This window comes from Dreissena polymorpha, chromosome 2 (assembly GCF_020536995.1).
Source record: "Dreissena polymorpha isolate Duluth1 chromosome 2, UMN_Dpol_1.0, whole genome shotgun sequence".
NCBI lineage: Eukaryota > Metazoa > Mollusca > Bivalvia > Myida > Dreissenidae > Dreissena > Dreissena polymorpha.
This window is the reverse complement of record NC_068356.1, coordinates 149,115,241-149,137,710: the sequence shown is the minus strand read 5'-3', so window position 1 is coordinate 149,137,710 and position 22,470 is coordinate 149,115,241. Positions and strand designations below refer to the sequence as shown.

At 34.5% G+C, this 22,470-nt stretch overlaps 1 protein-coding gene across 1 annotated transcript; it reads right to left on the bottom strand.

Annotated features, from left to right (window-relative positions):
* Positions 1 to 1,340: 1,340 nt before the first annotated feature.
* On the bottom strand, positions 1,341 to 8,150 carry LOC127869392 (uncharacterized). Its single transcript, XM_052411934.1, has 4 exons — positions 8,044 to 8,150; positions 5,296 to 5,417; positions 4,076 to 4,162; positions 1,341 to 3,195 (listed from the first exon to the last, which is right to left on the bottom strand). The coding sequence occupies exons 3-4, from the start codon at positions 4,151 to 4,153 to the stop codon at positions 1,855 to 1,857; spliced, it is 1,419 nt and encodes a 472-aa protein (XP_052267894.1). The 5' UTR covers positions 4,154 to 4,162; positions 5,296 to 5,417; positions 8,044 to 8,150; the 3' UTR covers positions 1,341 to 1,854.
* Positions 8,151 to 22,470: the final 14,320 nt, after the last annotated feature.

Below are 22,470 nucleotides of genomic sequence, written 5' to 3'. Positions count from 1 at the left end.
AACAACTAACTATTCTCCTTGTTTTAATGGCAATTATTATTCGTTATCATACTGTAAAGAAACAATGAAACCAAACAACCATTATCATCAGATATAAATCATTTTCCGCTAGCATTTTGGGGTTATCATGTGTAAGGAGATACTCCCCCCCCCCCCCTCCCACTTAGCCCACAATTAATCACCAAACTCACAAATGTAAAAAACAGTCATATTATCGTTATTACAATCCGAAGGCAATACAAAAGGAATATGGTTTTGAGATAATTACCATTTAAATACCTAATGGTTAGGCAATAACAGAGCAACATATCTGTAACTATTCGGGGCACGAGGTTTTAAAACAATTACAAGTGTCAAATTTATTATAATTCACGATTTTCCTTTCCGTAAAGGATGACCTTGACCTTGACCTTTTACCACACTTTGTTTGTCAGAAACACAATGCCGCCTACTGCGCCGCTATGATTTATTTAACAAAAATATAAACGTGAGCAGGTCAGATAACTATGTCCATCTAAAGCTTATTACTTCCCTTGACTTTGTTTTTTCGACCCTAGACCTTGAGGAATGATGTTCACCTTCACATTTTACCACTCAAAATGTGCAGCTCCATGAGATACACATGCATGCCAAATATCAAGGTGCTATCTTTAATATTAAAAAAGTTATGGCCAATGTTAAGGTTTAAGCACGGCAGGCGACGAGCTGGCTTTGACAATAGCTCGGGTTTTCTCCGAAAACAGCCTCGCTAAAAAACTAACAAACAGAAAACTAACAAAAGCATACACACGCTTAGAGCAAACGAGATTAACGGTATAACTGGATTAACGAAAATAAACCATTACGTTTGTCATGTATGAAAATATTTCCGCATTAAAACATCAATACTATAACATATATCTTTGTATCTTTAGATTCAATACAAACTATGTGTTTTGATGAAAACCGATTATATGTGTTCAATAAAAGTTTACATTCACTTGTCCAGTAAAAAACACGAGCAATTATACATTCACATGAGAAGTAGTTTAAGCAATTCGCATAAAACAACTGTACTTTATTTCTTATTTGTGAATGCAACAATAGCGTTATTGAAGGCATTTTAAAAATAGGAATGAATACAGATTGCACCATTTTTATCGATAAGTGCAACAATGTGTTCAATACTTTTTGATCAATATGACGAATCTCAACAATGTTTCTACTCAACAAGGAAAACAAGAATATTATCGATACATTGTCAGTAACTGCCAGTAACACATATATTCATTCAGTGCAAATGTGTTAACAATACCAACCATAAACCAAGTGAACATTTAGATAAGAAGATGAGATACAAATGACACAAACACACTTTATTTCCTAACATGCTTACGCAAATAAACACAAGTCACATTTCTACATACTTCGACAAAATGAGTGACTACTATAAGTTCTAAAAGGAAATATATGCATAACTTGAAATTATACCGCTGGTTTCCAAGCGCGATACGTACATATATTGTTAAGATATATACAATATAGAAAAATTACTTTACATAACTTTATTTTGCAAAATAATGTTATCTATGCGAAGCCGATTGACATTTTTTAATAAAGTGTATCGAAATTTATTGTTTCGGTAAAGTTTACAGCCTACTGTAAACAAATCTTTTGTAAAATTGTGCACATTTTTAAAAAGTGATACAAACGTATGAAAGTCAATTACTGAACAAATCACTATTGCGATAAGTTGTATAATTTTCACGTTCTTGGCAACAATGATCTGAGATTCGTTAAGATAATATGTACTCAAAAGTTATAAATAAGTGTTGTCCGCGCCTTGTTAGTGATCTATTGATCACCGTTAACGTTTTACATCATAATTCTAACATAAATAGCATATTCGTTGATAACTCGACTCCCTTCCATTCTCATCCTCACGCCAACATCCGTTACAACCTCGTTATGTCGTCTGTCTAATGCCTGCATAATCGCATCGGTAAAGTCAACCTCCCCGTTCTCATCCCTGCAGATTGCCATTCTGTTCATGCGCATGAGGCACAACAACTCCAGCTCAATTCTCCTCCCGCTGTACCATCGGAATGGTTCAGGATGAGCTACGATGCATTGTCGTATCTTTGGAAGTCTTAGTATCACCCTAGGACCTTCATGGAGCATATCTGTAATCGTTGATATCCATGTGCGTTGCTGTTCCTCATCCAGTCCAGAGGTTGCCATCAAATTCCTTTCTGGAATCATATAGTATGGTAGCTCTAAGGTGATCAATGCAACTCTAAGCGCATCCAATGCTTCATGCAACCACTGCAAAATACTTTTTTTATGAAACGAGGCTTGAGGATTATTTTCCGCCATCCATAAAACGATGTTTTTCAATGTGTACGATGAAACTTCTTTCTTACGTGGATGTAATACATCGTTCTTTATCATTTTCAATAAAACATACAATTTAGTTTGAGTGTCATTAAGATTGCTAATTAGTTCGGTCTCACCGGCGTTAAAACACACTCTCCATTCAACATGTTGATATTCACTTCTTTTAAATCCAATAGGCGTAAGAACTGCCCCAAGTGATACGATCCTCTGAACGGCTTCCGGTGGCGGCCAGTGGCGAGGTCTTGCGGCCCATTTTGACAGGATGCTGGGACAGTAGTAAGGTAATGCATGTACATAGTCAGTGTGCATGTGTCCCAGCACTGTAGAAGGAATTGACGGTCCCGCACGCTCATGCTGCACCTCGCCCTCAGGCAAGTCTTCGTTCGACCAGTTATTAACATACAAGTCACTGCTCAAAAGTTCGCCACCATATCCGTCATCACAAAACGCATCATGTACGTGCCTGTGAATTGTTGTACCGAGTCTCTCCAGTAGCAGTCTACAGTGACCATGGTAACTCATGCGGCTGAGTGATCTCAACACGGTTATCTCCCCAGGAAAGGCACATGACTTTACATCATCTTCTAAACAGATCACTCTATTATCTACAATCATATGATCCACATCACTTTCCAGGAAGCTGCTCAGCCCCTCACCTTTGCTACCCGCGATAATACACGTGTCCGCTCCACATAACCTTGCAGTATACAGCCTGCCATTCTCCCGATATGCGTCTCTCCGAGCCTGTATGATCTCCGGTCCGTAACCGAGCCAGCTCAGTATAGTGCATGTCTCAACGGAGGTATTTTCCCACTGAATCTAAAAAACGTTTAAATTAGAAACACGTTACATGTCATAAATAACATTGTATCGTTAGTCGTCAAATAAATCAGCAATACTAAAATTATTCCAATTTAAGTAATTCGTTTACGGCCATACCATTCGATGTATAATCAATTTAAAAGTATTTTCTTGTGAAAATATGTGTGTATGTTCTCAGTGAATAATCCAAAAGTCGGTACAAGTATTGCCAACCATATATTAATTAATAAATTGAATTAAGAGGATTGAAATAAAGACACTGAAAATATAAACGGTAATCAACGGCGAGTTGATATATATTTATGACATCCATTCATAAACATATAAAACATATAATGTTTAAATCTCTATTATTTGAAATTGCAAATTTGGGACGAATAATGTTATAACTTTTGATAATAAACTAAATTGCTATGGTTTAAGCTGCATAATTTAACGAAATTATATAAACTTTCATTATTATGTTTGTAAATACAATATATTGATGTTTAAATAGTTATTTAATAATTTGAAAGAAAACTGTGAAAAACTTTTGCCAAAAAATAGTGTCGTACTTTGGCACGTGCAGACACTGATAAGTGGATTTAAGAAGATTCAGGAGAACGGATGTATTCATTTTTAATGTTTCACATTTTTAAAGAAGTTAAGTATTTAATTTGGGACCAATTATTGATATACAGTATAAATTTACTGTTGTTCTTTTTCTAAAGATGTTAACGTACATCTGCCTTTAGTTATGCAAACATTAACCATCAAGATTGAAATGTCATTAAGAAAAATAATAGGGGTAGGGGAAACGCAGACATCTAAACGGGGAAACAATGCGTTAATTGTTATTGTGTAGTGGACACAAACTGCACTCGACTTATCATCTTACCAGGTCTTGTTTGCTGGACACACTTCCCTGTCTTTGGAATCTTTCCGGTTCATCAGGTCTTGTGCCACGTTCAGCCATCCATACGTGCTGAAGTGAGATATTCGATAAATATAGGATCTTGCAAGAGTGGTCGTTTCGTATTGAATTTATTAAACTCGTCATCTAAATAAAGATAAAAACGAGGTTTGCCGAGTTTTTATCTTTATTTAGGTGACGAGTTTAATTAATTCAATACAAAATGACCACGAATCTAAGATTCTATTTATAGCATGACCAACACATATTCTCTTTATTTTATGCTCTTTTCACAGTTTATTCACATTGTTGAAGAGTTTAACTGAAGAAATTCGCTGAAATAATGATGTCATTTCGTCACAAAAATGACGTCATTTCACAGTTATATAACTAGTGTAATAACACCCGTGTAATAAACAAAAATTAGCATTACATTATTTCACTCCTGCAGCGTAGCCCATGTTATAAGCTTATATGGACAATAAATTGTGTACTAGTTCTGGTAATTGTCATGAAATAAAAATAAATAATATTAACAAGATCAAGAATATGTGTTAATGTACTTAATACATATAAACTAATCATAGCTGACACGTTGCAGTACATAAATAAGTTTAAGTTATGTTATGTTACGTTAACAATACTGCTTTTCAATAAAATGCAAATAAGATGGCTTCTGTCCGTGTAAAAGACACATCTTATATGAAATCTGCCTTACCGGTACCTTATACTTCACAATTGATTTATTAGCCTAGTCAGGTAATATGACGTTTAAATGACTCAAGTTAAATAAATAACATTACGTCTTCAATATACCTGGGCGAGGAAAATGAATAGTTTTCCAAAAGAAATATTCGTTCAACGGCCTCTTATGTATCCCAATCTTTCAAATAAAAGGAAGTAAAATGGAAGTAAATATAGAATTTTAATTTACTGATATTGTAACATACACTGCATGGTGTGTTCGATGCCACGAACTAAACTAGTAGTAAAATAATACACTTAATGAAGTGGGAACATTTATTGCTACTTTTGTGCGCTAACCTCATGCAATGGACCAAAATATTACAGGAGTTAATGGAGTTGTCGTTAAAGTATTTTCCTTTTACTTATCTGCGTTAATGTATAAAATAAAGTTTAAGTCATTATATATTGAACACAAGTATCATTATGATTACTCAATACAATGACAGATAATATAATACCGTGCCCTTGACCGATCAGTAAGGTTGTCCTTCGGCGCGGAATGTTGAAAACTGCAGTAACGCACGCGACTTGTGTTGATATGGCATGTGGACCGCCACGTAGCTAGTTTTTAGATGTTGTCCTGCAAAATAATAAGAATATTGTTTACGCAATAGAAAAAAAGAACATTTCAAAAGAGCATCTGTAACACTTAATATGTTATACATTAAAGTATAAATGCGCATGCTTCAATTTATAAAATATGTTCAATACTTCATTTTGAAACAACATGAGAAACTATATAACTCTCCTCAAAATTTGAGTTTGCTGAACAAAAAGGACGTTATCTGAACAACGACATGCGTGAATAAATATTATCAGTTTGCTATCGGTTAAATGCCGAATGAATTTAAATAAACTTTTAACATGAACTGAGAACATAAAATCAAAACTGTTATATATTTTTGCTGCTTTTGAATTTTTTCGGAAGTTGTTTAATGATCTCATTTTCGCCGGTGCCATTTTATTTTACGTTTAACATTTACCGTCGACATTTATATGTTAATGTCGCAATTACCGTAACAGAAATACACCTTTTTAAGGTTCAGTGTGGTTGAGCCTTAAGTGAAAGTTAAAACACGACACATGCAGACGCCTCACGAAACTTGGATTCAAACATTTAAACTGTTAACTTTAATAATTGGAAACTAGTCCAGTAGTTAATTCAACGATATATTTCAATGAAAACTGAATCAATGCGTATGGTAGCCGCGCATGAACCCTTGTTGACCAACAGTATTCACGAACAGAACGCGATGCATTGACTTTTTATATCAACACATTTATCTGCACCTGTTCCGATTGAAATTTATATAATCACAATTCATATTCCTATAATCAATGTTCAACCGCATTAAAGAAATCAAAAATTGCCGACTTAATATTAGGCGATTAAAATTGAAAGCATACATCTTCACAGTAAAAATATCGCCCGGAGATTTTCGATTGCTGCTCACGACACCTAATGAAAGCAAACAGCACAAGTAGTTTTACTAATGATAACTTCAATTTCCAGGCAATATCGGCAGATTAAATGACACTAGCATCAATAACCGCGACCGCGAGCAGAGATGAGATAAAACGGTTGGTCACTTATTCCATATAAAAAAATACGTGGCATACACATTCAATGAAAAATTAACATATTTATCGACGTTACCAGTCTTTGGCCGATAAACTAACCACAGCGATCATAGATGACCAATGTGTGATACATCTTTTTCAATACTGTGTATACCAGAAGTCATATAACCGTGATTACGCAATGCTACGTATATGTGACTACATCCGATTTAAACTTATCATTATTAACGAATTAGCCTGTCATGTAGTTCATGAGATAATTTTTAAAGACCCACATACATTATTAGTCTATCTGGACAATGCCGCTTCACAAAGAAATTGATAAGATTGTCATAACCACAAATGTGGTTTATTACTTGTTCAAGTTTATGTTCAAATACCTATATATTTCTACTTGAGGCAATATTATAAATTAATTATATGATTGGAATTCAAAGCATAATAAAATCGGACATCGGATATAAAGATTACTGAATAAATGCATTGTTTATAATAAATTTAATTAATCGAAAATACCTTAAAATATGACCAAATTGATCCATAATAATATATTAGTTAAGCAGTATCATTTATCTGAAAGTAATGACTTGTTTTATCTGGAATGTTTATTATTCAATCCGTAAACTTCGCTACCAGGAATTTTCATTCCGCAAACCGTAAACTTGCCGATTTAATATGATATTTTATGTAATATATATTAAACTTGTTATTACACATTCGCCAACCGTTTTGCCGGAATTCATACCGAATTTGACAAGTACCATGGCTATTGATAAGTAAAATAAGTAACTTCCATTGCAGGGCAAAACATTTAACATGGAACAGTGATTTTTTTCCAATTTGCAAAGTTCTCACTTTTGAGTATAACTAATACTTTTAAGTATGTTAATTTAAACTTGCGCTTTTGTAAACAAGAAAACTAAACTGTAGAGAGTATAACGTAATTATAAATAGCAGACGTGCCTTTAGCCCTCGGATACATCAGGCCGTTTTGTTGATATTGAACATAATACTTAATATAATCTGGATAAGCCTTACCAATGTCGGTTGATGCCAGCACGATATATTCAGTCAAATCTTTGCATTTGTCAATTTTGCATTTAGAAAGAAGATGAAGTTTTAACATTATCATAAACGTACTGGATCAACATTTGAAATAAAGACACGCAGACATGAACACACAAACTTTGTTCGGAACGCATGCTAATAAAACAAACACCTTCTCGTCACTCTGACTGCAATCCGCCATGCATTCTGAGCGATGACATCAGTAATTTATACTACTCAAACAAAGTGAGGGGAATCCCCTTGAAGTGAGAGAAGGTTATTTTTAGAAATGCATATTCATGTCAGAAATGATAAATATGGGCTTCGTTTCATCTCACCATCGCATTAATTTATTACAGTTTACAAACTTATTGCAATATTTATAAGCCGAGAACACACACAATACATAAAGACTTTAATTACACCAAACATTACTATTTTCCTTTTACAATGAAAGAAGTCACTTTCGATTTCAAACTCTGAACAGTTAAGTTAAAAGCGAAATACTTTTACTAATACATAACCTTCGCGTTTCACGTAGAATTCGTACGCGTAATAAATAAATAATAAATCCTTACCATAAAGAACATACATAGAGGACAATAGTTAATTATAATATCATATTTAGTTCACTTAAACTATACACTTCGTCAAAAGACGAACATCTGCAAGTGGTTACTTCCCCTCGATAACAGAAAGGTTAGACACCACTAACACAGTCTTTTAACGTGTCTACCTCCGTGTAATCTCAGCCGTAATAGACACCACGTTCCGATAATTGATTCGAATATTTCGATTTTAAAACTAATGTTAATAGTATTTATTTATTAATTATAGTAACTTGTCCGTATTTTACTGTAAACTATGTTTTAAACGTTAACGTTTAAAAAGAAAAATGCACACACATGTGCATAGTATATAAAACGCTCCATACTGAAAATCATTCGAAACTTGAGGGAAATTATAACGTGTAAATGCAATGGCTACGGTTTACCTGTTTGGGGGTTGTAACTACGACCAAGTGTTTGTTTAAATTTCACGATATCATTTCCCAAAGGTTCAATATTTCAATAGTCATATGAGTTGAAAGGTCGGTGTGAATTAAGCTTGATGTCGTTCAACGAAAGGCCGTAATCATTTTAACAAACTGCATCTTGTATCGATCTAGTCACCGATATGAAATTAGTTTTATTTGTAAAACGGGGCTCTTTCTATAGTAATTTAGAGCAGACGATTTTTATAATATTCAAGCGCGTGGTTATTTCTATAGTATCGTGACGTAGGGCTATTTCAATTGTATTGTATTACTGTGGTATTTCGATAAAATTGAAGCGCGCGGTTCTTTCTGTTGTATTGTAGCCTGGGGTTCCTACTGCAGTATTGTAGCGTAGGGCTCTTTCTGTAGCATTGTAGAGTGGAACTCCTTCAATATTATTGTAAGTAGCGGCTCGTTCTGTAATATTGTAGGGAGCGGCTCTTTCTGTGGGGTTTGTTCTATAATATTTTATAATATTGTTGTTCTATAATATTGTTACACATGACTATTTGTGCACTATTACGCACTGTACCCTTTCTGCAGTATGTAGCGGGTCTTTTTCCACAATATTGTATCGCGGGGCTCTTTCTGTAGTATTGTAGCGCGGGACTCTTTCAAAAGTATTGCAGCGCGAGTGTTTTTATATATTATTGTAGCGCGGTACTATATCTTTAGTATTGTACTATATCTATAGCATTGTCGCTCGGTGCCCTTTCCATAGTATTTTACCGCGGGATTATTTCTATAATATTTTACCACGGGGCACTTTCTATAATAGTTAAATATGGGGTTCTTTGCATAGTATTCTACCGCGGGGTAAGTTTTAAAGTAATGTAGCGTAGGGCTCTTACTATAGTGTCCTAGCGCGGGACTCATTCTTCAGTATTTTAGCGCGAGGCTTGTTCTATAGTATTGTGGCAAGGGGGACTATTAAAGTGCGGGACTCTTTCTATAATTTGTAGCGCGAAACATTTTCTATTTTATATCGCGGGACTGGTTCGATCGTATTGTAGCTCGATGCTTTTTGAATAGCCATGTAGACTATTTCTATACAATTGAAGCGCGTGGATCTTTTTATAATATTTAAGCGCGGGGCTTTTTGTTTAGTATTGTAGCGCGGGGTATGTTCTAAAATATTGTAGAGCATGACTCATTTTTCAGTATTACAGCACAGGACCCTCACTATAGTATTTTAGTGCTGGATTCTCTCTGTAGTACTGTAGCGTTTAGGTTCTTTCTTTATAAAGTATTGCAGATTGGTGCTTTATCTATAGTATTGTAGCCCAAAGCTTAATATTGTAGCGCGGGATGCTTTCTATAGAATTGTAGTACGGGATTGTTTAAATAGCATTGAAGTATGAAACGTTTGCTACAGTATAGTCGCGCGGAATTATTTCCATAGAAGAGTAGCGCGGGGCTCTTTATATTGTACTAAATAGCGCGAGATATCTTCTTAAGCTTTGTGGCGACATTCTCAATTTAGTTTTTTAGCGCGGAGGTCTTTATGAAGTTTTGTATCTTGGGGCTTTGTCTGTATTTTTATAGCGCTGGGCTATTTCTATAGTATTGTTACATGGAGCACTGTCTTCAGCATTGTAGCGCACGGCTCTTGCTATATTATTGTAGCGTATGGCTCTTTCTGTAGTATTGTAGCGCGGATCTATATATGTTGTATTGTTTCGCGGGGCTCTTTCTACAGTATTTAGCAAGGGGCTCTTTATGTAGTAATGTAGCGCGGGATCTTTTTAATAATATTGAAGCGCGGACCTCTCTATGTAGTATTTTAGCAAGGGGATCTTTCTATATTATTATATTGCAGGGCTATTTGTATAATATTGTAGCGCGGGACTCTCTATGTAGTATTTTAGCACGGGGATCTTTCTATATTATTATATTGCAGGGCTATTTGTATAATATTGTAGCGCGGACCACTCTATGTGGTATTTTAGCACGGTGATCTTCCTACATTATTGCATTGCGGTGCTTTGTCTATAATATTGTAGCGCGGTGCTCTTTCTGTTTTATTGTAGAGCGAGCCTCTTATATACTATTGTGGGGCCGAATTCTTTGTATAATATAGTAGTTTGTATAATGTAGTAGCACAAGATTTGTTTCTTTATTGTTGTGAGGCGTAGATATTCCCATAGCATGTTGGCGCCTGTCTCTTGATATAGTAGGGTTGCGCTTGATTCTTTCTATGGTAATGTTGCTCGGATCACCGTGCGTAAAATTGTAGCATGGGGCTCTGTATGTAATATTGTAGCACGGGACTATTTCTGTAGTATTTAATCGCGGGGCTCTTCTTTAGTATTGTAGATTGCAGCTCTTTCTGTAGTATTGTAGCGCGAGACTAATTATGTAATATTAAAGGGCGGGTTCTTTCAATAATATTGTAGTGCTGGTATCTTTCTATAATATTGTATGGCGGGAAGCTTTCTATTATAATGTATAGCAAGCTTTGTTTCTTTAATATTGTTGCGCGAGGCTCTATATGTAGTGTTGTAACACGGGACTCTGTATGTAGTATTTTAGCGAGATAGTCGTAACGTACTATTTTAGAGCTTGACTTTTCAATAGTATGGCAACACGCGACTCTTTCTATAGTATTTAAGCGCGATAGTCGTTAAGTACTATTTTAGAGCTTGACTGTAGCGCGGGGCTCTTTATTGTGTATTGCGGCCATTGCAGCCTTCAATTATTAAAGTAATATTGTAACGCGGGATTGTTTCTGTAGTATTGTTGCATGTGGAACTTTGGACCTTTGGGAATTTCAGTAGTATTGTTTATCGTTGTAATGTAGCAATTGGCTTTTATGTAGGCCTTTCGCATGGGATTATTGTTCAGCATTTAAGAACGGGGCTCTCTAAATTGTAGTGTAGCAGCTGAATCTTGGTTTATAGTGTTTAAATAGCTCGGGTCTCTTTCTTATTCATCGCACATCGTAAAATAGACTTTAAATTGTTATCATGTCTTTCTGAACATTTTATGTTTGCTAGCTGGCCGATGTAACTTTTATCGCACGATTTGAATATAATTATTGTTCTTACGGTCTTAATAATAAAATGCATTATGGCAAACACTCTTCAATAATTTATAATATTATTTATTTGAAATTAAGCCTTACACAAGATTTTAATCGTTTAATTACTACAAATTTGTTGTATTAATTTTGGTAAATCAATATAAAGCACTATTTAGTGCATTATTTCATATTGGCATTTATTCGATGAACTTAAATGTCCTCCTGAACGCCATTACCTTAATTAACTCGTGACGTTCGTGCCCTGTATATTTGTAAATCATACAATTCAAGAAAGCTTTGCCGTAACCTAACTACTTATACATGTATTTCATGACATAAACACAAACTGAATGGTTGGTGTTGTACTGTCATGTAATGCACACTCATAAATTCAATATGCTTCTGATCCAGAGCTATCCGCATAGTTCCGTTAAATCTATATGTATATAGGCCTTACTCTGATCCAGATATATCCGCATAGTTCAGTTTGACCTACATGTATATAGGCCTTACTGTGATTCAGAGATATCCGCATAGTTCAGTTTATTCTATATGTATATATGCCTTACTCTAATCCAGAGATATCCGCATAATTCAGTTTATTCTAAATGTATATAGACCTTACTCTGATCCAGAGATCTCCGCATAGTACAGTGTATTCTATATGTCTATAGGCCTTACTCTAATCCAGAGATCTGCGCATAATTCAATTTATTCTATATGTATATAGGCCTTACTTTGATCCAGAGATCTCCGCATAGTTCAGTTTATTCTATATGTATATAGGCCTTACTCTAATCCAGAGATATCCGCATAATTCAGTTTATTCTATATGTATATAGGCCTTACTGTGATCCAGAGATATTCGCATAATTCAGTTTATTCTATATGTATATAGGCCTTACTGTGATTCAGAGATATCCGCATAGTTCAGTTTATTCTATATGTATATAGGCCTTACTCTAATCCAGAGATATCCGCATAATTCAGTTTATTCTAAATGTATATAGACCTTACTCTGATCCAGAGATCTCCGCATAGTACAGTGTATTCTATATGTATATAGGCCTTACTCTAATCCAGAGATCTGCGCATAATTCAATTTATTCTATATGTATATAGGCCTTACTTTGATCCAGAGATCTCCGCATAGTTCAGTTTATTCTTTATGTATATAGGCCTTACTCTAATCCAGAGATATCCGCATAATTCAGTTTATTCTATATGTATATAGGCCTTACTGTGATCCAGAGATATCCGCATAATTCAGTTTATTCTATATGTATATAGGCCTTACTGTGATCCAGAGATATCCGCATAATTCAGTTTATTCTATATGTATATAGGCCTTACTCTGATCCAGGGATCTCCGTATAATTCAGTTTATTCTATATGTATATATGCCTTACTCTTATCTAGAGATCTGCGCATAATTCAGTTTATTCTATATGTATAAAGGCCTTACTGTGATCCAGAGATATCCACATAGTTCAGTTTATTTTATATGTATATAGGCCTTACTCAAATCCAGAGATATCCGCATAATTCAGTTTATTCTATATGTATATAGGCCTTACTGTGATCCAGATATCTCCGCATTGTTCAGTTTGACCTATATGTATATAAGCCTTACTCTAATCCAGAGATCTCCACATAATTCAGGTTATTATATATGTATATAGGCCTTACTGTGATCCAGAGATCTCCGCATAATTCAGTTTATTCTATTTGTATATACTTTACTCTGATCCAGAGATATCCGCATAATTCAGTTTATTCTATATGCATATAGGCCTTACTGTGATCCAGAGATATCCGCTTAATTCAGTTTATTCTATATGTATATAGACCTTACTCTAATCCAGAGATATCCGCATAATTGAGTTTATTCTATATGTATATAGGCCTTACTCTGATCCAGAGATATACGCATAGTTCCGTTTATTCTATATGTATATAGGCCTTACTGTGATCCAAAGATATCCGCATAGTTCCGTTTATTCTATATTTATAAAGGCGTTACTCTGATTCAGAGATATCCGCATAATTCAGTTTATTCTATATGTATATAGGCCTTACTCTAATCCAGAGATATCCGCATAATTCAGTTTATTCTAAATGTATATAGGCCTTACTGTGATCCGGAGGTTTCAGCATAATTCCGTTTTTTCTATATGTATATAGGCCTCACTATAATCCAGAGATATCCGCATAATTCAGTTTAATCTTTATGTATATAGACTTTACTCTGATCCAGAGATATCCGCATAATTCAGTTTATTCTATATTTATATAGGACTTACTGTGATCCAGAGATATCCGCATAATTCAGTTTATTCTATATGTATAAGGGCCTTACTCTAATCCAGAGATCTGCGCATAATTCAGTTAATTCTAAATGTATATAGGCGTTACTTTGATCCAGAGATTTCAGCATAATTCAGTTTATTCTATATGTATATAGGCCTCACTATAATCCAGAGATCTCCGCATAATTCAGTTTATTCTATATGTATATACTTTACTCTGATCCATAGATATCCGCATAATTCAGTTTATTCTATATGTATATAGGCCTTACTGTGATCCAGATATCTCCGCATAGTTCAGTTTATTCTATATGAATATAGGCCTTACTGTGATCCAGAGATCTCCGCATAATTCAGTTAAACCTACTTGAATATAGGCCTTACTCTAATCTAGAGATCTCCGCATAATTCAGTTTATTCTATATGTATATAGGCCTTACTGTGATCCAGAGATATCCGCAAAGTTCAGTTTATTCTATATGAATATAGGCCTTACTGTGATCCAGAGATATCCGCATAATTCAGTTAAACCTACATGTATATAGACCTTACTCTAATCTAGAGATCTCCGCATAATTCAGTTTATTCTATATGTATATAGGCCTTACTGTGATCCAGAGATATCCGCATAGTTCAGTTTAATCTATATGTATATCAGCCTAACTCTTATCCAGAGATATCCGCATAGTTCAGTTTATTCTATATTTATATAGGACTTACTGTGATCCAGAGATATCCGCATAATTCAGTTATTCTATATGTATATAGGCCTTACTGTGATCCAGAGATATCCGCATAATTCAGTTTATTCTATATGTATATAGGCCTTACTCTGATCCAGGGATCTCCGTATAATTCAGTTTATTCTATATGTATATATGCCTTACTCTTATCTAGAGATCTGCGCATAATTCAGTTTATTCTATATGTATAAAGGCCTTACTGTGATCCAGAGATATCCGCATAGTTCAGTTTAATCTATATGTATATAAGCCTTACTCTAATCCAGAGATATCTGCATAGTTCAGTTTAATCTATATTAATATAGGCCTTACTCTGATCCAGAAATATCCGCATAGTTTAGTTTATTCTATATGTATATAGGCCTTACTCTAATCCAGAGATATCCGCATAGTTCAGTTTATTCTATATGTATAACGGCCTTACTCTAATCCTGAGATATCCGCATAGTTCAGTTTAACCTATATGTATATAGGCCTTACTCTAATCCAGAGATATCCGCATAGTTCACTTTAACCTATATGTATATAAGCCTTACTCTGGGAAAACCTGGGTTTTCCCATAGCGAGGTTCGTTTATCCTTTTGAGGCCGATGACTGGGTAAAATCAATATTTAGAGAACAGTAATATGTCGAAAAAGACAACCCCGCTGTAAACAACTTCCACTAGCGAGTGAGCTAACTATATCGCTTCTTGCAACACAATCAAATAAATATGCATCCATCTCATACTGCCTAGTCAAAATTATGGAATGCGACTGTTTACCATTAAATATAACAGAGCATGCGCGTTTTAGTTTTGAGCTGTTGGAATTTCCAATAAAATTACCCAAACGAGTGACAACGTATTGTTCATATATGTGTGCGTAAATTCTTAAATGAACAAGACAATTTGTATACACCGTTGAATTTTTTGAAATGAGTCGTATTGGTATTTATAACGGATTCTTGTAAGTTAACTTTCTTTAATATGTTTTATGTTATTTAAAACAATTTAAGTTGTTTAAACTATGTTAACATATAACCATTAATAAAGTTTAGGAATTCAACTTTGCATATTTTAAATAAAGCGATTTTTCCAAAAGTTTTTTTTCATTGTTATAACATTCCAGTAGTTATCATATCACTACATTAATGTCTGTCCGATATAATGATGCCTGCTATTTCTTTAATCGGGTAGGCCATATTACTTGGAATCAAATATAAAATCATCATTTTTCGAACAATATTATAAGCTTCAACCAAAAAACAAACACAGACTGGCCTGTGGAGTCCGCACAGGCTAATCAGGGACGACACGTTCCGCTCATATGGTATTTTTAGTTTCTAGGAAGTCGCTCCTTACCGAAAATCAAGTTTAGACGGAAGCTGTCGTACCTGATTAGCCTGAGCGGGCTGCACAGGCTGGTCTGGTATGACACTTTTTGCACATGTATTAAGCCCGGTTTTCTCAGAACACAACTCATATATAAACAACAAATAATGCATATAATGCAGTGACTTAAGAGTTTGACGCGAATCGTCACGTTCACGTCGGGTGACGTTACGTCATTTATTTACTTCCGATATTGTCAACAAAAGAAAGCGCTTTGTGAAATTTTGTGTAAAATCGTTTATTGAAAAAGCCTATGGTCGAAATATTTAATAAATGAGTCACTATATCAAGTTTAAAAACAAACATTTTGATACGAATAAAAATATATTTTAGAAATTAAACACACCAACAACCGCAAACAACGTATTTCACAATTATTAAGCACATGATGTTATTATTAACATAGCAAACATCAAATTTCATGTTCATTCCGGCTAAAACTGCTACTTTGCAGCCTGTTTTATTTGTGTTTCTTTTAAAATAAGGACGTAGGTGTATAATGAACAGAAAACAGCAATCCTCGCCGCTTTTTATTGTAAGCCACATCTGATGCGATAAACAAAGATCAGGCCGTTACACATTATTCTCTAAATATTACACACCAGAGCGACACTAGCAGTTGAGTAAATTTAAACAGCAATACTCATAATGAGTTATGGTTAACTTTGCGAAGAAATCATGTAGTTCAACGCATGCCAAACACATTTGACAATCTCCTTCGAAGTACAGTGAAATCTCAAAATGTCGAAGTTCATAAACGATACAAATTATTTCGAGAAAAAAAGATATTCGAGTAACCCGATTTATAAGACGTTCTCTTCTGACTTGTTATAACTAGATACAGGTCAAAACGACGCTAAAAGCTCTCCAGTAGGAGATTCCAACATTACTTTTAACCTTCATGTAGCTTCTTTAAGTTTGTAAATGCATTCATGCGTTTCAATTAACAAAAACCTTGTATCTCAAATTTGAGAAGGGAATGAACTTATATATTTGAAGTTTTCATTACTTCGATATATCCGACGTCGGCGTAGCGAGAGTCAAGTGTACTCTACGTGATGTAGAGACATATTGCGTGTAAATGACTTGTTTCAATAATATCAAAGAATGAATTATTTAAAAGCAAATCCACTCACCCATCCCATTTTATGGCAAAATACGAATGACAATCTTAAAACTGTTTTTGTGATTAAAATATCTAATAGTTCTATCGAATATGGTCAAGGAGTAACGTCCAAACCTCATCATGTCTTTTTTTCCATCTGTACACCTCTAGGTCTAAACGCTAACTGACTATTCCCCTCTAACATTTGCCCCGTGAAACTCAGTTATGAATCCCATTGGTCAGTGTTCTATGCGTGGTTGTTTCTGATTGGATAGATTACTTAAGATACTGAATCAATGAAGCCCTGGGAACGGAATAAACAAACCACCCAAATATTAACAAGCTTTATCCAACATTTTGATGAGAGATTTACCTGAATAAACACTTTTGCCTGACCAATACAAACATACCCGACCTTGTGTCAACTAAACTATTCTTTAATCTCTCCCTCATTGATAAGCTTATTTGAACATATGTGCACTTTGTCATGTTTACTGGTCCTTTTGATAAAATTTTCAATATTTCTTACATGAGGTAAACCCATATATTCCACCTACAATTTCTAACCATAATGTGACACACAACTTATCCTCTCAATTTGATTTTTATGTATTTTAGGATACAGAAAAATCTTTAAGAATTTAAGTATGGAAGTAAACGAAAACATATTAACACATACGAGGAAAAAATCAAACACGCAAACATGAAAACATCAGTGACTAAAACCTATATATGATGAAAATCTGCAAATTATTAATGAAATTTTTAACGAATGTTTCTGCTGAAATAATTAAACGTCGGAATATTTAAATAGTCAACGTCAATCACAATGAAGTGGAATGCGTTACTGATTTGGGAAATCCAATACGAATAGTGTCCATTTTCGACATCTTTGCTGGAGGCGATGTGGCGTCTGGGTGAATAGATGAGACGTCCGGTTGGAGAGTATGTGACATCTGGTTGTAGATGGTAACATGCAGTCGATGGAAGACGGCGGCTTCCGAATGAAGACGATGATTGTCAGTCGGAGAAGCTGTTGGTCCTCGGTTGTCGCACGATTTAGAATACTTCAAACGTTTATTATATAGAGTTCTGAAGAATGACTGCGTTCATGACTGCAGTATTATAATTATTGTTTATGTACACGTAATTAAGGTAACACACATATATATAAGTTCATAGACGATAAAATTTTCACCTAATATATGTACAAAGTACGCGCGATTTTTCATCATCAAGTCTTTAAAAATCATTTTCGACGACGCGTGAAATGTCCATTAACAGTTCACTCGTTGTATGGTACTGATGCTTGTTCACAATTTGGATCAATGTCGACAATGTTGATCCTAATTGAAGTCGTCTGTTACGTCATCGTATACTCGACGGATTCATCGTCGTCGAAGATATCTGTATGTCGATGACATATTCGTCTTCTGTGTCGGGGCGTTAAGATCTGATCACGCTCTCAAATGCGTTATGAACGCATGTTGCTGCAGGCAAACCACGCCAACGATGTCAGGAGCGCTGTTTTCTCCATGACTTGTATCGCATTGGCAAATCTTATAGGGTTAATTACATGAAATGATAAACGGGCCTTCTATTCACATATTTATAGTAAATGGAATTTGTTATATTAACACTCAGATTACTTATCACACCTATAATAAGATATACCCAAATAAAATTAATGTGCTAAAGAAACGCGATTCTTATGACGCAAATTTATTATGTTTTATTTAAACTATACTTGTTTGTCTATTAAACGAAATGCATTGTGCTCTATTATGTATTATTTACTTTGAGAACAAAAATTTTACAAACAAAATCCCTTGTCTTAATTTATTCATTCTTATAACGAAACGAAAAAGAACAAACTACAAATACGATCTGTATCAAAACTTAATGAATCATAGCAATATAGTTGTATCTTTTACATTATACTAATAAAAGGTACAGTGTTTTGCTTTTAAAGGATATTTACAAACTGTATTAAAATGTTATCTACGCCTAAAATGGTGTTTACTTGAGCGCTGTAGGGCATAAGCTAGCGTTAGTTAATGTCGTTGTCAAGTGCGTTATCATAAGCTGGTCTGATACGATACTAAAGCGTCGGTCAATAGGATTACATCGATATACGATATGGGTATTTATCGTCCCTTGTGACAGGTGTGGTCTTTCTTGTCATGTTTGTACATGATCGAGGTGATATGATACGTAACAGTGCTATAATCAATTATGCAGACCCCGATACCCATAAGATACACACTCAATCCGAACTTGCATTTGTTATGTACATTGTGAAATTGGATATTTCAATTATTTAAATTTCATTATATACCATATCTGAATTGAGGCTTGTTATGTACGAGCTGAATTGTTAATCAAGGACTATAGACAAATCAACATATGTTCCCGATAATTGAATTACATTGGAGAAATGAAACCATACTTCCATAATCAATTTTTCAAACTTCATAACATCCTATCCGAAGATTCTATTTCCTAAATACCCGCAACATACAGCAAAGTTACATACTCAAACATATTATTAAAATATTTCCCTATTAATAAATCTATCTGTACTTTAATTTCTATCATAAAAATAAACAATAATCATATACCGTTATGTCACACAACCTCCCTCTTATTTTAATTTTTTGCATTTTATGATACAAAAAAATCTTTGAAATTTAATTATCGAATTACGAAGTACTTGAAAACATAAATCATATAAACACATCTATGATGGGAAATATGCGGATAACAATAATATCTTTCTTTTCAAGCCTCTCGGCTGAAATAGATATATTATTTATTGTTGTACAATGTCAATGTCAATCGGGATGTATTGGAGCACAGCATCTGTTGATCGTTGGTCTTCAGTACATCTGTTGTCGTCCATGTAGTAATGAAGTTGCGACTCGCGGCGAATGAAGTCACTTGAAGTCGGACTGGTTACTGCCGTCGCGGAGATTAAGATCGATTCGTCTTTAAGTCGTGTAGGCGAATCGGGTCTATCCCTGTTGCTGTGATGATTAATATAAGCCGATCGTCAGGTCGTCCTTGGCGATACGCGTGCGTTTGGTGTTCCTGATCTTATTTCTGCTGTTCATATTGCGTCATCTATTTTCGTTTCCGTTGTTGTTGTATTTTCGTTGTTGGTTCCAGCATCTTCTTCTTTTCTCTCGGGACATTAAGATCTTCTATTGGCCTTAATACTCACAAGATATTAACTATAGCAGTGTTCCCTTTGATGTCTTAAGCCTCGGAAGCACCATTCCGAATACGTTATCTACGCATGTCAAACAGTTGAACGACTGCATCTAACTCTATAGTGTTTAACGTCACAAGTATTTTGTCCATTGTTGCGTCACTTGTTGTCCTTCGAAAACTTCTTGCGTTGGTCTTCTTTTAGCGATAGAACCAGGTATTTACTTTGAGAGTAAACGCCGTGATGGCCAATGCTAACCACGTTGATTGTTTCTTCAATTCGTTGTGAAAAGCGTTGTTTCGCGATGTCTTCTTCTTTTTCGTTGTCTCCAAATCTTATTTTATCTGCGTTGTGGTGATATAAGTATCATTGTTCAAAATCATGGCAAACATTTATAAATATCCCCTTAAGTTCCTCTTAAATACCGTCATGACAACTTACTGACAAATCAACATATGTTCCCGATAATTGAATTACATTGGAGAAATGAAACCATACTTCCATAATCAATTTTTCAAACTTCATTACATCCTATCCGAAGATTCTATTTCCTAAATACCCGCAACATACAGCAAAGTTACATACTCAAACATATTATTAAAATATTTCCCTATTAATAAATCTATCTATACTTAACTTTCTATCATAAAAATAAACAATAAGCATATACCGTTATGTCACAATATGCATTAAGCCCCGTTTTCCAAGAGCGAGGCTTATCAGTTTAATGTCTATGCCTCATACTTACATTCCTGTTAACCCCTCACAATGACCTACAGGTTATGAGATAATTGAAACTTAACGGTATATCGAGTTTAGTTTTACATATAAACGTTGAGGGTGCACTACCATTGTTTTCAGTTGGTTTATATCAACATTCACCCTCTATTAAATTATGCAGCACATAACACATATTCTCGTAAGCCAGCAAACCGAAATGTTGCGTTTTGGTTCTGTTATAATATTAAACTTTTTTTCCGAAACTATCATTGAAAACTTTTACCACATATTAAAACTAAAAGTATACAAGTACAATTTAACAACCATATACTAAAACATGACACAATGTATATTACTAATAATTAAACGAAATGAAAAATGCAACAAAAATATATTTAAAGTGTGCTCGTTCTGTAATTAGCATATAATTAAATAAATTAACATGCAAACATATTTATATTAACTATTATGTTTAAATTAACGTTGTAAACAGTAATAAATTATAAACTATATCGAGAGATGGTATGCAAACTACTGAACACCGAGTATACACACACATTATACGATCTGTTTATAATACCCGAAAGGGGAGTTCAACAGTATCCGAAGATAGAAGATTGATTATCAAAACTGGGATCACCGCCTTGTAACGGTCAAAGCAAAAATGGGGATTTAAACCGTGTTTAGGGCTAGTCGAGCTCCACATTTACTGAAAAATTGATCACAAACTAAACGTGTGTCCAAAATTTAGACTGTGCATATATTCCGCTTTTATGGAGTTGCCTGTATATATGATGTATTTTCTTAACAAACATCCAGTCTAGGCAGAAAGTGTCCAGTGATTTTTTTTCTGCTCTTTTTTGTTACAGAATGTGCCATATGGATTGGGAAAATTAGCGCGATAAACCATGAAATTGGGAAAAATAGCGCGATAAACCATGTAATTGGGATATATGAATCATTAAAAAAATGATCATAAGAAATTAATTAAAATTGTTGAGAGCATGTTTTACAGCATTTTAATATTATAAAGTGCTGCTTTAACTTCTTCTTTCAATGAAGACAACGTTTAGTTAATATCCTTCCACATGCATATTAAACTTCCATTTTCGAACAATACTGATCTTAAATGCTTTAAATTTGTGAGTAGACTGAACTTCAATTTTCCAACACTGATTTCCGTGACGCACATTCACTCAGCAGATTTCTAATAAATATTTTTTTTTATCTCAAATGTAGAATTTTGCGTTAATTGACACACGCATTAAATTATTTCCTAATAAGCATATGATATCCGTTGTTAATTCGAATGGTATTTATCATTTTCGCCGCTCATTGCAAATACTCGTCTGCTTGCCGCCATCTTGGACGTGTGTAAAAACAGGCGTGCTCAATCAGGATGCATCGACTATCGTCGGTATCCTCCGCAATATAAAGCGAGATGTGTGGATAATAAAAGTAAAATCGTATATATTCGGCTACATTCG

Excerpts from the sequence above, each read along its gene's own strand:
- LOC127869392 (XM_052411934.1), bottom strand. The coding sequence starts at position 4,153 with ATGGCTGAACGTGGCACAAGACCTGATGAACCGGAAAGATTCCAAAGA. Across the intron at positions 3,196-4,075 it reads TGTCCAGCAAACAAGACCTG|ATTCAGTGGGAAAATACCTC; the intron begins GTAAGATGATAA and ends AACGTTTTTTAG.